This window comes from Lissotriton helveticus, chromosome 1_2 (assembly GCF_964261635.1).
Source record: "Lissotriton helveticus chromosome 1_2, aLisHel1.1, whole genome shotgun sequence".
Lineage (NCBI taxonomy): Eukaryota > Metazoa > Chordata > Amphibia > Caudata > Salamandridae > Lissotriton > Lissotriton helveticus.
The window spans coordinates 38756299-38771724 of NC_136058.1; the positions used below are offsets into that span (position 1 = coordinate 38756299).

The 15426-nt window shown below is 41.5% G+C and overlaps 1 protein-coding gene across 1 annotated transcript in view; it reads left to right on the top strand.

Moving 5' to 3' along the window:
• ERICH3 (glutamate rich 3) overlaps positions 1-15426 on the top strand; it is a 594366-nt gene that overhangs the window by 558803 nt on the left and 20137 nt on the right. Inside the window, exon 14 of the mRNA XM_078668660.1 lies at positions 11249-14203. Coding sequence (XP_078524786.1) covers positions 11249-14199 — 2951 coding nt within the window. The 3' untranslated portion in view covers positions 14200-14203. The remainder of the gene's footprint in view (positions 1-11248; positions 14204-15426) is intronic.

Below are 15426 nucleotides of genomic sequence, written 5' to 3' on the forward strand. Positions count from 1 at the left end.
TGGTCTTGAGGGCTGTGAAGCCGGTCTTTTTAAGCTCCTTCGTACTCCGCAATTTACACTTACAGGCCTCCTAGTGTACCGCCCTCCTGGCCCAGTGGGACGTTGGGTAACTAGCTTCCCAGAAGTCATTTCCCCCTTCTTCCTAATGCTGCGAACTTCACTATTAATGGTGATCTTAATATACACCTAATGACGCCGCATATAAGATTGGCTCCACTCTTATTAATGCCTTAGAAGCCATGAATATGCTTCTTTGTAATTCTGGTTCTACCCACAGGGCGGGTCACCTGCTTAACCCTTTTTTTTCTAATTTACCCAATGTCCTATGTCAGACAGCTCTCCCACTAACCTGGTCCGATCACTTTCTGGTAGAGTTTAAGGTAACAGCTGATGCCATATTAAATAACTCATTCAATCCTTTACTCAAACAGAAGAATAGAAACTGGAAAAAGTTGAATATTGACTCTCTTAACCATCAGCTGGCATCAAATATGCCGTATATTCATTCCTTAGGAATATCGGATGCTAATACCATCCAAACTTGGATTATGGATTCTGTAGGTGCATGCCTTCCTTTATCTTTTATGAAACTGAATAACCATCGCCCTCCTGCCCCATGGTTCACAGAAGACCTAAAGTTTGAAAAAACTAGGTGCAAAGCTCTAGAAAGACACTGGCGTAAGGATTACGCCTCTGAATCCAAACATAATTATAAAGCCGCCAAAAGAAATTAAAACTCCTTATGTAAAGCCGCACATGCTAAGTATGTAAATTATTCCATACTATCTGCTCAGAGCAATGCCAAAGTATTGTTCAAACTAGTTGGTGAACTTTCGGGATCTTCTTGTCAACAAGCACCCCAGGCACTTAATGAAACACATTGTGAAGTTGTGGCTACATTTTTTATTGAGAAGGTTGAAGAGATCTATACGGAACTGAAGATGGCAACTACTAAGGGGGAACAACAAAAGAATAACACACCTTATAACTCTAATGATAATAAGTAAAAGGAGGCCCCTGCTTTTGTTTCCTTTCCCAAAATCATGAATTGGCAATCACTGGACCCTCTGTTGTTTAATGGTATACTGAACGGCCTGAAATCGGGCTCACCCAAGGACCCTTTACCATTTCAGATCCTTCATAATATAAAGCCCATCATTTTACAGCCCATTATGGAAGTACCTAATGCCTCCTTGAAAGTGGTCGTTCTTCCTGAAGAGTGGAAACATGCGATGGTGGTTCCCCTGTTGAAGAAATCTAATGCTGATCCAGCAGGGGAAACGGCGGCACTTATCTTGTTAGATTTAAGTGCCGCATTCGATAAGGTGTCTCACCGTACCCTTCTAAAAGTTTTATAATCGCTGGGAATTGCAGGCTTAGCTCTGGACTGGATCAAAGACTTCCTTACTGGAAGAACCTACCAGGTTTTCTCCTCTTCAGCTAGTTCAAAGATCTATGGATCCCCCTATGGAGTACTGCAGGGCTCGATTCTGAGCCCTGTATTATTTAACCTTTATGTTAGCCCGCTGGCCACCATAGCAGAGGAAGCTGGGTTGTCTATCTTTTCTTATGCTGATGACACCCAGCTTCTTTTCTCTCTGTCTGCTAATGATACCTCTAAAGCTTCTTCCTAATAGACAGGGCTGCGTAAAATAGCCGGTTGGATGCACAACAACTGGCTGAAACTCAATGGGGGTAAAACAGAGGTCCTGATCATACGGAAAGAAAAAGATCTTTGGGGCCCACGTCATTGGCCCCCGGAAATGGGTCCACTCCCTCAACCAGTCCAACCCGCTCGCAACCTGGGTGTAATGATCGATGATCAACTTTCCATGAAGCAGCACGCCATAAAAACTGCTTCCATCTGCTTTACCATCTTGAGGTGGCTCTGGAAGATACTATGGATGCTGCCGGGATCTACCCAAAGAAATGTAATCCAAGTATTGATAATGTCAACATTGGACTATGGCAACATCCTTTATCTAGGAGCCAATAAGAAGGTAATTCGCAGATTACAGGTTGTACAGAACTCTGCGGCTAGGATGCTCTGTCATGTTCCTAAAACATCTCCCATTTCAGGCACCCTTCAGGACCTCCACTGGCTGAGAATTGAGAACCGGACTAAATTTAAAGCTTTGTGCTGCATGCATAAAATTAAACTAGGTACAGCTCCCCATTATTTATGTTCCCTGGTCCAGACTTATCACCCAACATGCCTGCTCAGATCATCATCCCAGCCTAAATACTCAGTCCCAAGATTCATATTTGCTCGCCTGGGGGCCGCTCCTTCTCTTATCTGGCACCCATGTTGTGGAACACTCTCCCTATCCCTCTCCGGCATGAAACCAGTCATGTAAGTTTCCGCAAAAACCTCAAGACCTGGCTATTTAACCAAAAACTTCGTTCTTTCTGTCGCTCTTGTCCTTGGTGCCGGGAAACCTACGGGTAGCTGTGCGCCCTACAAATTTAATTATAATAATAATAATAATTTCTGTTGCCACATGTTTGTCTACCTGATACTTGTTGCAGTGGTGCGATGGCTTATTGACCTCCCTGCGGTTGAGTGTATAGTTCATGTGTGTCTCCTGGGCCTGGTTTAGTGAAAGGAGATTCTGTGGAAACTGGCCCTGGCTCATCGACCTCTGTTTGTGGTATGCTTTTAGCTGGCATTGGTCTGCCACATGGCCTATTCAGTGACAGTAGTAACATTCCCTAAGGTCTGGTAGCTGCCAACCACCTTGGCCTCTGCTGTTATAGTTATGTTCAAACCTTCTGGAGTTTTGTGGTTATGCCCCCTTCAAGACTGGTACTATTTGAACGTTTGCAGCCAACGTGGCCCCCTTAAGGGCAGTCTTTTTCAATTTGTGTTGGACTACCTTAGCTGTGTCTCTCAGGGCTTACTCCTGGGGTTTGGTATCTAACCCCGCTACGCCATCCAAACTGCTTTGTATCTCGGTGGGCAGCACCTTTTTGAGGATATTATAAAAGAATGCAACTTGCTGGCCAGTATCTGTCAATGGTTGTCCTGTATCTTGTCCCCAACATTCCCTCATCCAATCCAGATAATCGGTTATAGTTTCCCCAGGTTTATTACTCTCAGCCATTACCTTTCCTACATCAGGCGGTTCAGGAACATCTCCCTCAGGGCTGTCTATATTTGAAGCTTCTATGAATTGAATGTGCTCCCATCATGTTTGGTGTTTGTTAGCGTGATTGCTGGAATGCGAGCACAGGCAAACACTGTGTTAGTCTGCTCTGCGATGAGACTACTTAGCAGACTTTTGACATTGCCTATTGTTAGGTTTATTCCTGTGGTGTTCTTCTCAAAACATGAGGTCCTTTTCCCCGTTACATCCAGCAATGGCAGCAGTTTGGTCCTTAGTCCTACTTTATCCATCTAAGCCCCTGGCACGTAGATGGTCCCTGACATAGCGCTCCCAATCCTGCATGTAGGAGAAGTTCAACTTGGGATCTCCCTCTCCGTGCTAGGTGCAGTCTTCTGTTATGGCAATATCTTTGGGTTTGAAGAATCACTCCTCCAGCGAAGGTCTATCATACTGGTCCTTTCCCTTGGTCCAGCAGGCTTGCAGGTGGCAGAATGGTTGCGCATAGATATCATCTTCCTCTTGGGCCACTATCTCTCTTGGGGTCAGTCTATCAATCTTGAATGTCTGAGAGGAGCAGCGGACATCTTTTTTGCTGCTTCCCTCATGTGCACGCATGGGTGCCATCTTGTTTCTCCTGTCACTTGTTTGGGTCTGTACCAGGCTACCTTGGCCTCTTATTTCCTGGTAAGCCCCTCTTCTGAGTTGATAATCTTTTGAGGTTCGGATCCCAGCCAAAAGCCTGTCATCCAGTTCTCCTTCTGATTTCTTTACAATCAATGACCTCTAACTATCCCAACCCTCCTTAGGTGGAGGGTGCACTGCTCTGCTGGCTCGCTGTGCTTCCATGGTGCTCTATCTCTCTCTCTCTCTCTCTCTCTCTCTCTCTCTCTCTCTCTCACTCTCTCTATATCTCTCTCCTTAGTTCACGCCTTTCCTTCAAATACCATCTAAGTTGCTTCTTTGCTCTGAGCTATGAGCTGGGTTTTTTATTGGAATTTGCCCTCATATTCGCTTCCTGTCCTTTCTTCACCTACCTGCACAAACCCTGTAGCTCCACTCTCATCATCGGATCCCAGAGGACTGGGACCTATTTCTTCATGCCTTGTAGTTTTATCCCTGTCCAGAACTGCTACAAACCTCCCTGTTACTCGAGTGCGCTAGCCTGAACTGTTGGAAGTACGTGCTCTTTACACCGCTGGGGTTAGACGGGCTGAATGCAACGACGGGGGGTCGAACCTTGGGGAGCCTGCATACTGAACTGGGGTGGAGCGGGGAATGCCCGGGTCTATGAGCCTGTTATACTCTCATGCTTTGACCTAACAGTTCGTTGTTTGGTTGGGGACCCTTAGATTCCCTCAACTGATGAGTTGATGTATCCTAATGCTGGGAGAGCAGGCATCAGGGAGAGCACCTCCATACCTACATATGTCGGGGAGGGTGTGAAAGCCTTGATTGTTGTCTGTGAGATAGGATTATCGGTCTGGGCCTCCTTGAAGATGGCCCACAGCTCTAGTAGTGCCTCTCTCTTGTCCTGCGTATTTGGTCCATATGTGTTCTTATGTGTTCGTGTTGATAGTTCTCTACTTTGGCAAGGGAAATGTGTGTGCCTTAGTGAGTGTGCAATTACTTTTTTCGCCTATGTGGGGAACTTGATTTGCTTGTGTTTTAGTGACGATTCCATGACAAGTTTTTTTAGAGGACAGATGCGCCCTAGTTTCTCTATATTTAGGGATTTTTAGGGATTCTTGTAGTTTTGCTCTAATCGTGGGCAGACTATATCGATGGGGTTTACTATGAGCTCACTTCTAGCTACAGATTCATCAGCATGAATATTTCGCAAATAACAATGCACATGACACATGAAGGGTCACATCCTAGCAGAAAGTGTAATTGTTAAGCAAGTGATTAGAAATTTGGGATCAAAAAATAAATTTTGACTTGGGCATAAATAGCACAGTTTTGATTTGGCATCCAATAACGATTGTGAGAAATAGCAGCACCTTCATATACCACATTGAATCAACCACAATATACGACACTTAGGACAAAACACAGTTGCATTAACTGCGGCGGCAATTACGCCGCAGCGGTTTAGCGCAGAGGGTGGGCCCAACGGCCAATGGACGTGCGCAGCACTACGAAAGTAGTGCGCGCGACGGCCGTTGGCCGTCAGAAGCAACGAAGGGGTTAATTACCAACACCCCAACGTCAAATATACTGATATGTGCATTTTTAGAAATGAATTTACACTTCCAGTACCAGAAAGTTTTCATGGAAATTACAGCAATGATGAAAGAAATTAAAAGAATGAGGGGAATTTAGGGCCAGGGTGTTGCTGAAAGTCATGCACCTACACTCTTGTCATAAAATTGATGCTGGGAAATCGGATTGGTTGCAAAGCACCCAGAGTCGGAAGGACAAAGCGAAAGGATGATTGCTGTGGCATGTGAAAAGGTGGTTGTAGGACATGGTTTTCATGCATGCCCTGTACTCACAAACCTGTGGGCATTGCTAAACACTGTGTATAGAAGGCTCTATACACAGAGGCTTAGTACAGGGCCTATCTAAAAGCCACACTGCAACAAGGACTCATCCTTCACTCCTGAATTCTGTATTCCGAAGGATCATATGCCAATATATGTTTTAAAGATTTCTAGAGCACACAATTTCCACAGGTCACAGGCCTGGCATCTGGACAAACCTCACCTACATTACACTCAAAACTGGTAATGGCAAATATGCATTTAATTGGAAGAGAGAGGTTTTTAATCTGCATCGGAAAGCATAGCAGTCAGCCAGAATTCTCAACTTTACTGATACATTATTTTATGAGCAGAGTGCTTAAACTGAGTAGGATGCCTCCCCTGTTTTTAATCTCCTGAATTAAAGAGTAGTCAATAATTTCATAGTGGATGAAAATAGAGAATGCAGGACCAGTTTGTTCCTAACAAAGTTGAAACCCTCACTGTGACACACTCTGCGTACCAATATGAATTGCATACATTGCACCACTGACATACGTTGATAAAGGCCTTTGAGATGTAGAATGAGACTTGCTGTTGCATCATTATGAATTGGTTGCAGAGGATGTTGGAGACATTTTAGACACAAATGCTTTTGCCTAGAAATAAGGAACGCACTTCTTGCTCCTTGTGTGGGAAAGACAAGAGAGAGCTTATACACTACCCGTTTTAACGGGAAGTACTAGTTTTAAGATGTTTATTTGAGGGCTCACAGTAGAAGACGAATCACTAAGCATTCATTGCCTTTTGTCCTGGGCATGAGAGATTGTTTCGGTCCTAGGTTATCGGTGCATCGCTTCTATTACATCCACTGAGACACATCAGCTCGAAACATTAAAATCTCTTGATTTTGTGTTGTTGTGCTTGATCATGTTTGAAGCTATCTATTAGTAATAGCCTGTCAGCAAAGATTAAGTGTGTCTGGAGTCTGGACATGCAGGGTTCTGCAGGATAGTCACCTGTGATACAACTGACTCAAGCGGATGGAGCAGTGGAAGAAAGTACACATTCATTATGTGTGAGAAAATGCCCTTTTTTTGCTTTGTCACTGACATTTCTTGCTGACATCTTTTGCTGTCCAGTACCCAGTGTATGTGCTCTGACCCCCAAAACATGAACACATGGACTAATCCCTGATTGCTCTATTTAACTCTCCTGTAACGCCATAGTATATGGTTTAAAACTACACCCATGGCATGGAAGTTTAAATCTCATCTGTGGATGGCAGAAATTATTGTGCCATCCATTAGTATAACAAAGAAAGCATGGTTTCAGACCTACCAATGTAGCCCAAGTGCTGCAGATTAAACCTTAAACCCAACCTGTCAAAATAACAACTTTGACAGGGGAAAAGACTACCTTTTAAATATTGAAAGACACCCTGAGGCTGGCCTTATAGCCAGAGCCACTGAAACGTATGCAGCAAGAGAGGGCCAAACAGTTGGCCAGGGTTGAGTAAATTATGCGGCAAATTATGCTAAATATTGCAGCATATTCTTTAATAATATTACTTCATTATTTCACCATTTTTAAACTTGGTAACACTCAGTGGGCATTGGTTGCACCTCATTAGGACCACTTTATAATCCAATTAAAGCAAAAAGCAACAGAGGCTACCAGTCCAGCTTTTCATCAAATTTTTTGTAACTTTTGAACAGTATGAGCTAGAAACCATTTGTTTTGTTAAAATCTGCAGATTATGCAGCAGATGATGGATTTAAGTGGCAAATGTTGCAAATCTTGATTTATGCAAAAATCGCCATAGCCACACAATCGCATAATTCCAGTTACCCTGCTTATAGCCCACAAGTTAGGGTGCCTAGTATTTCAAAGCAGGCATGTAGAAATGTAATAATGGCATGTCCCTACAGTGCTAAGCCCCCAAGATCTATTTTCAATGTTGAAGGATCTGATTGTCATATGAGGAAAACTAGAGTGCAGATTAATATATTAATTTTAATAATTCAGTTTTAGGACAAGCGAGAGAAAGTAGAAAAATGGTTCCAGAACCACAGTTTTTAATATTTATCAAAAATTCATTTTAACTGTGAAGATAAATCTTTGATAACTATTAAGTAAAAGTCACTATATAAAGTTACATTTTCCATTCCTGAAGCTCCTGGAAACTATTTTGTTCTGGATTTTAATTTACTTCTAAGGGGCAAAGGTGAGACCTGTCCATTCATAGTCAAGTTCGAAGGGGAAATTGGAGGAAGGGAAGCCCTTGACCTTTAGGCCCATTGAAGCAGATTGGGCACTAGGTCAGTGGGTGTGTCAGCTGTCTCAGAACGAGGTTGGCAATGCTGAGAAAGAGGAAACTACCAATTTTCTTGACTGTCCCACAGGCTCCCATCAGGAGCAGAAGGACTGTCACGTCTTAGCTTTGGAATGGTGCAATCTGAAATAGTTTGTTGAATGACAAACAGGATGTGCTGCAAAAGTGGGTAGTTGTGCCATCAGGAACTCTTTCCACATTGTTGGGTAGTGGCAAATACATCCTGCTAATTTGGAACCTCACACAGATGCTCAGCAGAACAATTTCTGGACCTGCGGAAGAAGGATTGTACCAGCTGTTTGAGACCTGTGAGAAAACCTTAAGGGATGGGCCTCCTCCCACTTATACCCAGGACCAAAACAAGTAGGCCTCAGGGGATAGTCGGTTGAACTATTGTGTGAATACAGGTACATCAAAAGCTGCAAGAGACCTTTTTCTTGCAATGACCAGTGACTAATTGTAACTGGAAGAGGGTTGCATCCTGTTGATGGCCTCCGCTAGAGAGAGTCATGACCGCTAAGTGCTATCCTTGAGGTCCCGGGAGACTTAGTGGTGTCTATAGTGACATATTTTGAAATCTCTGGAAAATTTGGACTTGGAAAATTGTGGACTTCCAGAGGACCGGGACGGCTCATCCAAGTCCATGTGCACAAGGTGTGACCTAACTGGGCGGAAAATCATGTTGGTCCCACTCAGCATTTTGCTACCTGAAACTCCAATTCAGAGGACCCACACAGCAGGCTTATCTAACTTCATTTCAATTAATACAACCTACTGCCTTGCCCTAGTAGAATAATCACAGTTCCAAAAAAGAGACTAAGTCCAAAGGTAGAAATCTTGCCCAGGTGAAAGTAGTCAACATATCCAGATGACAAGAGATCTTCCCAGGGTACGAATTCTGATGTTTACTGCTCAGAGCTATTCCAGCCAAAAACAATGGCTTCAGTGGGCCCTTTCTCAAAGCCTACCTGACTTCGAAGGGACTTCGCTGGATACAGCTTGCTGCCTTGCCCTGCTGGAGGATGTTGACTTTGATTTCAGAGACTAGGGGTATAATTTAGAGTTTGATGGATGGGTTATTCTTTCACAAATGTGACAGATATCTAGGCTATCCTGTTTTGGGTTTAAATCTATAATAACTGATAAAACCCCATTGACTGGAAACAGTCTCATTAGGCTAAACATATATACACCGATAAATACCTGCACAATAATAAACTAAAATGCAATTGAAAAAAAAATGAGAGAGGCTTTTTCTTTCTTCTTCAGGGGGCCATAACATTGTAATTTTATTATAGAAGGTAGCAACAAGAAATACTGGTCTGAGATTATTCTGCTTGAGTTGTGTGACTTAGGGATGTCAATAAAACACTGTTTCTTCCAGTATGTGCTTAGATTTAAGATGCAGGGTTTAGAAGCATTTTTAGAGTTGATCTAATGTTTTATACACTTTTTATACACTGTAGATAATCTGGAAATATTTCAATCATATTTGATCTTTTGGGAGTGTTTAATTATGTTACTTATTTGTGAAATGGCAGGCTCACAAGAATCTTGGCCAATATGAACCATACGTTTACACACAGACACAGAATGGATAAAACCCTTTGATACATCAGCCACATTTTTATAAGAAGTCAGTATTGGTAGCAGGTGAACGGCCAAAGACCCCAGGAATTAAACATTCAATGCAAGGGGTAGTGACAGGTTATTGTGAAAGGAGCGCTGCCACCATGAACATGGGATAGTGATGAAAATATGACACAATATATTCCACATACCAGCAAATATCATAGCTGCAAGGTGCCCCATTGTTATGTGTGATACCTTAAACTAATTCTGGCTTTTTACACAACTGTACTTTATTACTGAGGCTTTTGAACCCATATTTACGATGGTTACAGAAATATTTCAACTCCCTGAATACAAGGTGATGTCTGTTGAAAGGTAAGGACTGAGTTAAAGTGAGATATTTGCCATGGGGACACTTTGCAGCTATGAATGACAAATACCAGCAGCACCATCTTAATGTAGTCAGGCAAAGAGTGTAGAAAAGCAGTGGCACACATGCGTCAAGCATCAAGTTTTAGGTGCCTTAGGATACAGGGCTAGATAATAGCATGGTAAAATGTAAGGTTTCACCAGGTACTGTTGCCAGGGTTGGCCAATGTCATAATATTCAGTAAGGAGTGGGTAAACGACCTTAGGTGTGGCCAGGAATGTGTTTGTTAAAAACATTTGAATACAGCACTCCTACTTTTTTTGTCCATTAATAGTCCTGTAAACCATACAGAGTCATGGCAGAGTGAGTATTAGAGTTAGTGAAATGGGAGAGAGGGTGAGATGTGAGTCAGAGTGCAATACACTGATTTTCCATGCTTAAAACAGTCTAACATAAATCCATTAGATATGCTGCCAATGGGAAGGCACTACATACCCTCCATTACTTCTCCTTTAAATTAAATATTTGCTTTATAAAAACATGTTTCCTAAACAGTGGAATACACAGTTTTTGTCTATTTTGGGTGTTGGGTAACTGAATAAACACTGATGAGCACTGATTTCATAAGGTTTGGGGAAAAAACACTGAAATCCACACAATACTACCCTGTAGATATCACATCTGCCTCATTACAAATGCATAATATCCAATGGCACATGTAATAAGGTGAACAGGATATCCATCTACTATACTATAAAGCAGGTCGTAAGTCAGAAGGTGAATACTTTGTCCGGAGAAAACTTGTTTGCCATATTCGATCCATGTTTCATTGCAGTCAGCCTGAAATCATGACTAGGTCCAGGTTACATTCAAACTGGTCTTTCTATTGGTACTTTTATTACTATTGTAAGTGCAAATGCTTATTTAAAATTGGAATGTTGTCAGTAACAAAGGCACTCAAGGATGTGAGAAGCAGACATGTGAACATGTGAGATGCACTTTAAGATGAGGAATGCTACATATATGTGTTTCCTATAGAGTAGGAAGGCCCTAATTCGATATTGTGTCCTCATCACCACCCTTGACAAAGATACATTACCGAAGTAAGGTGGTGCTTAAGGCACTCAATTAATCGAATAGTGTCTTTGAGTGGGCAGTTCTTCCATTCTATTGTTCTTTGCCACCTGTCATTGGTTATACAACATGGAATCTCATGAACACAGTGATAGCCCTAATTACCAAGCATTTGGTACTAATAAGTAGCAAATTACATTGTATGAATGTGACATATCTTAATCTTGAACCCTGACTATTAAATTGCTATTCCATTTGAGAATGCTTGAAACAAAATCAACTTATGTTGTGAACAAATAATATATCTTCTGTTATATGTCTTTTACAGTGCATGCTGTGCAGAACATGGCAGAGGAATCTGTGACAGATGATTTTTGCTTGGAAGATGCCCTTGATACTGAAGACCAGTTAATGGATAATGATTCTCAGACCAATCAACTATTGATGAAAGAATCATCAATGACAGAGAAGGACGAAGAAAACACTATGGACATTGTAACTGAAAAAGAAGCAACTGCCATGGAGACAATGTCAGAAAGGATTCCATCTGAATTAGAGGAAACAAAAGAGCCAGTGGGAAAACAGGGATCAAAACTAATGTCGATGATGGAGGACAGTAACAAAGAAATAATTGAGGAGCAAATCATTAACCAAGAAATGGAACCTACAGAAGCGAGCATGAAACAGGAAATGCCAACAGAAGAAGGGATATCTACTGATGATGTAGAAAGCAAGAAAGAGGATGCTGTTAAAATAGAAGAGGAAAATTCAATAGTAGATCCTGCTCCCAGCTTGGATACACACAATATTCTTCCAAGAGATCCGTTTGAGGCAGCGGAACCTGTTGTTGAGAATGACACTACTGAAGTAGATATTGATGGGAATGGAGTAGTGGAAGATATAACTTGTAAAGAAGATGTGGAAGAAGAGAGTAAGGAGGCACTTGAGGATGTATCACAGATGGTATTCGAAGTGGTGGATAACACAGAAGTGAGAAAAGAGAATGAGGCTGCTAAAGAGGAATTATCCTTAAGTAAAGAGGTTCCTAATACATCAGAGAAAGAGGCACTTGAGGAGGAAGGGCTAGTAAACAATTTACAACAAACAGAGCATATAGCATCGGAATGTTTTGAAGATTTAGAGAATGCAGTAATTTCAAGTGATGATAATGAGCTAATTGATTCAAACAAAGTAGGTGAAGATAATATGCTAGTTGCGGAAAATACAGACACTAAGGAAGTAGAAGTTGAAGAGGTAGGACTCGATCGAAATGGGGCTGAGACGGAAAAAGGATCCAATGAGGAAGTTTTAGCAAATATGGAAACACTTGAAAATGTAGACAAAGAGGGTTCAAGCAGCATGTTTGAGCCTGCAGATGATAAAGTGTCAGAGGATCTAGTGTCTGAAAAGGATATTATGACTGAAGACTTCATCCAGGAGGATGCAGAACTTGGAGCAGAATTATTGCCAAGCGAAGGAGGGGTTGTTTGTGATGCGCCACTACAGAAGGAAGAAGGAGCTATAGAAATTGCTTCAGATAAGAAGAAGTCTAGTTTGACTGCTTTAGAAGAAGGAGATGATGATAAAGAAACCACAACTAAAGCACTGGACACAGAGGATAAAGAAGCATGTGATGGGAATGGATCTGCACAAGAAACATCAATGGCAGATGTACAAGAACTCGCAGAAACAGCTCTGCAGGTTCAGGATGAAATGATAGACATCCAAGTACATGAGAATGGTGTAGAAAGGGAAGATGTGCCAGAAGGGGCAGAGCAAGCCATTCACTCGCTGTGTGATGATGAGCAGGTTTGCTTAGACATTTCTCCTGAAAAGAAGGAACCTCCCCTAGATGAGGTCCTTAATGGAGGGCAAACAACAACTGAGACCATCCCTGAAAGGGTAGAAGCAGATGCAGAAACAATGAACAAACAGGAAGAGGAGGAAAGACCATCAGAGGATCAAGAAACAATTGTAGAAATAGACTCTGAAGAAAATGAGCAAGAGCCTGCCGAAGATGTTTCAGCAGAAGAAACCAATGAAGTAGCACAAGAAGAGGTTCAAATAAATGCGACAGTGACAGAATATTCATCCACAGGTGACAGAACCTCTCCTGAGGCAGCAATAAATGCAGATGAAGTAGGCCATGAAATGCTACCAGAAGTTGAGGAGACAGTGACAGAGACACTAACCATTGGGATAGGTCAGCAGAACACCACCAAAGAAGCAAGTATTAATGAGGAAGACAGTCCAATTGTAGAACCAGTAATAGGAGAAGACATTCTGCCAAATGAGGAGGATGCCTTGACAGAGAAAGATACTATGACAAAAGCCCGGGAAAGTCCAGAAAACCTCAAGGAGTTAACTGCACATGATGAGGTATCTGTGGTAGAGGGATTAACACCAGAGGTTGTGAATATTGTCCCGGAAGCAGAATCGACAGAGGAAGTAGCAGAATCAGAAGAGCATTTAAAGGATGATGAAGATTTAACAAGGGAAGAAACACCTAAACTAGGGGATACATCTACTGCTGTTATGCCGGACAAAGCAATTGAAACAACAGTAGAAGAAGAACTGACATCTGGAGAGGCAGCATCACAAAAAGAAGAAACTCTAACAGAAACCTCAGAAGAGATGGCACTTACTGAGGAAGTTACAACAGAAGAAGTACTAAATGAGGGTGATAAAAGAATCAGTATTGAAGAGGTTGCAGCCAAAGAATCTGTATCCCAAGAGAGTGCCATATCCGGGGGAACCACAAACCAAGGACATGCAATGGATGAAATTGTAAAGTTAGCAGAGCTGATTGCAGAAGAAAGCTCTGAAAATAAAATAATGGAAAAAAGTGAGGATCTAACAGTCGAGACAAATGAACCAGAATCTGAGGAAGCAGAGGAGACACATGTTCCTAATGGAAAAGGACCTGATGAAGGAACAGTAGAGCATGATGACCATGGAAAGGAATTAATGTCTGAAGAGACAGCAGCAGGAACATCTGTAGGCTTATCATTTGATAATGAAGGGAACACTAATACAGTAGTCTGCAATAATCTAGATGTAAATCCAGAAGAAATGTTAAATCAGACAGCAGAAACTATGGTGAATGAGTTAAGTCCTGAAGGGGAAGAGACAACAAAGGAAACAGGCTACAATGCTACAGACAAAGAATCTGGAGAAATGACATCTCAGACCAAGGAGGAAGAAGAGTCATCATCACAAGGTCATTCTAATAATATGCAAGCCCTAACAGGTGAAGAAGTAGGTTCAGGAACTCTCTAAGCAGGTTAGTCTAGACTTCATCATCATATGTGAGAAGGTTGTTCAGAATATGGATATACTAGGGGTGTGACATAAAGGTTTTACCATATGACTGTTTTGTACCATGAAAAAGTTGTAGCTTGCTCAAATTTATAGTATGTGTAATTGACAAAGGCACAATGCACGTCTTTTTATTCTGCATGTGGAATCATGCAAAGAAAGGAAACCACGTTACAAAAATATAGGACCAGATTTAAAAAGATTTTATTGGCTAAAAGTGGTCGCAATTTGCAAACCGTTTTTAATTTTAGCAAAACTAGAGTATTTTGGGAATTGAGTTATTTACTAAATTGTCGAATCGAAACATATTGAGTATTAGTAGGTTGCAATTTAACCTACCTCGTGCATATTAATAAGGTAGGTTGCAAACTGCTACCCACTATGATTCACTGCCAGCACATGGATGGTGGCCTTCTGAAGTCATCAGTCCACTATGTCTGTGATTATGTTTAAATAAAGCAATTGTTTTTTTTAAATAAATGCAGCCATTTTCTCTTCATGTGTTTAAAAAATAAAATTGGTTTTACAAACATTTATTTATAGTTTAGGCAGTGGCCCTTGGTAACACTGGCTACTTAAAAAAACATGGTTTTGTCTATACTCACAAAGGGAAAAGGGCACCTTGGAGAGCCCTTCCTCTTTGTGAATGGGTTCCCACTACCTTTATGTAGTTTGCACCAAATTCATGTTTTCAATCTGATTTTGGTCACCTACATCTCATTGTGAATCTTTATTTTAAAAGGACTCCATAAATGTGCCCCTTCCAAATTGTGGTTCAGTATATACTTTCAACACCATATTTTGATTAAGTAACATTTGACAGAATTTCAATTTGGGCTTTTGACACACTAAAAGGCCATTTTGCAGTTGCAAATAATCTAGTTTTGCGAATCGTAAAAACTTTCGTACATCAGGCTTATATTTTCCATATGAGTGTACAAAAGTAACCCATTCCAGGGGAGTACCAAACGTTTATCTAGGGACATGTGATGCTACTTTGGTAATTACACAGAAAAGTCAAACTTTTTTGGTATATATAGTTATTATAGTTAGGACCTAGTATCCATAGGAAAAGCGTTTTTTGTTTTCTCAATAACTTTGGCGCCGTTTGACGAATCTTTGCAAAATGTTCAAAACTAGTGATCAGCTCCGGTCAGCTCCTGTCTTGAAAGTTTCGGGGTGATCCGC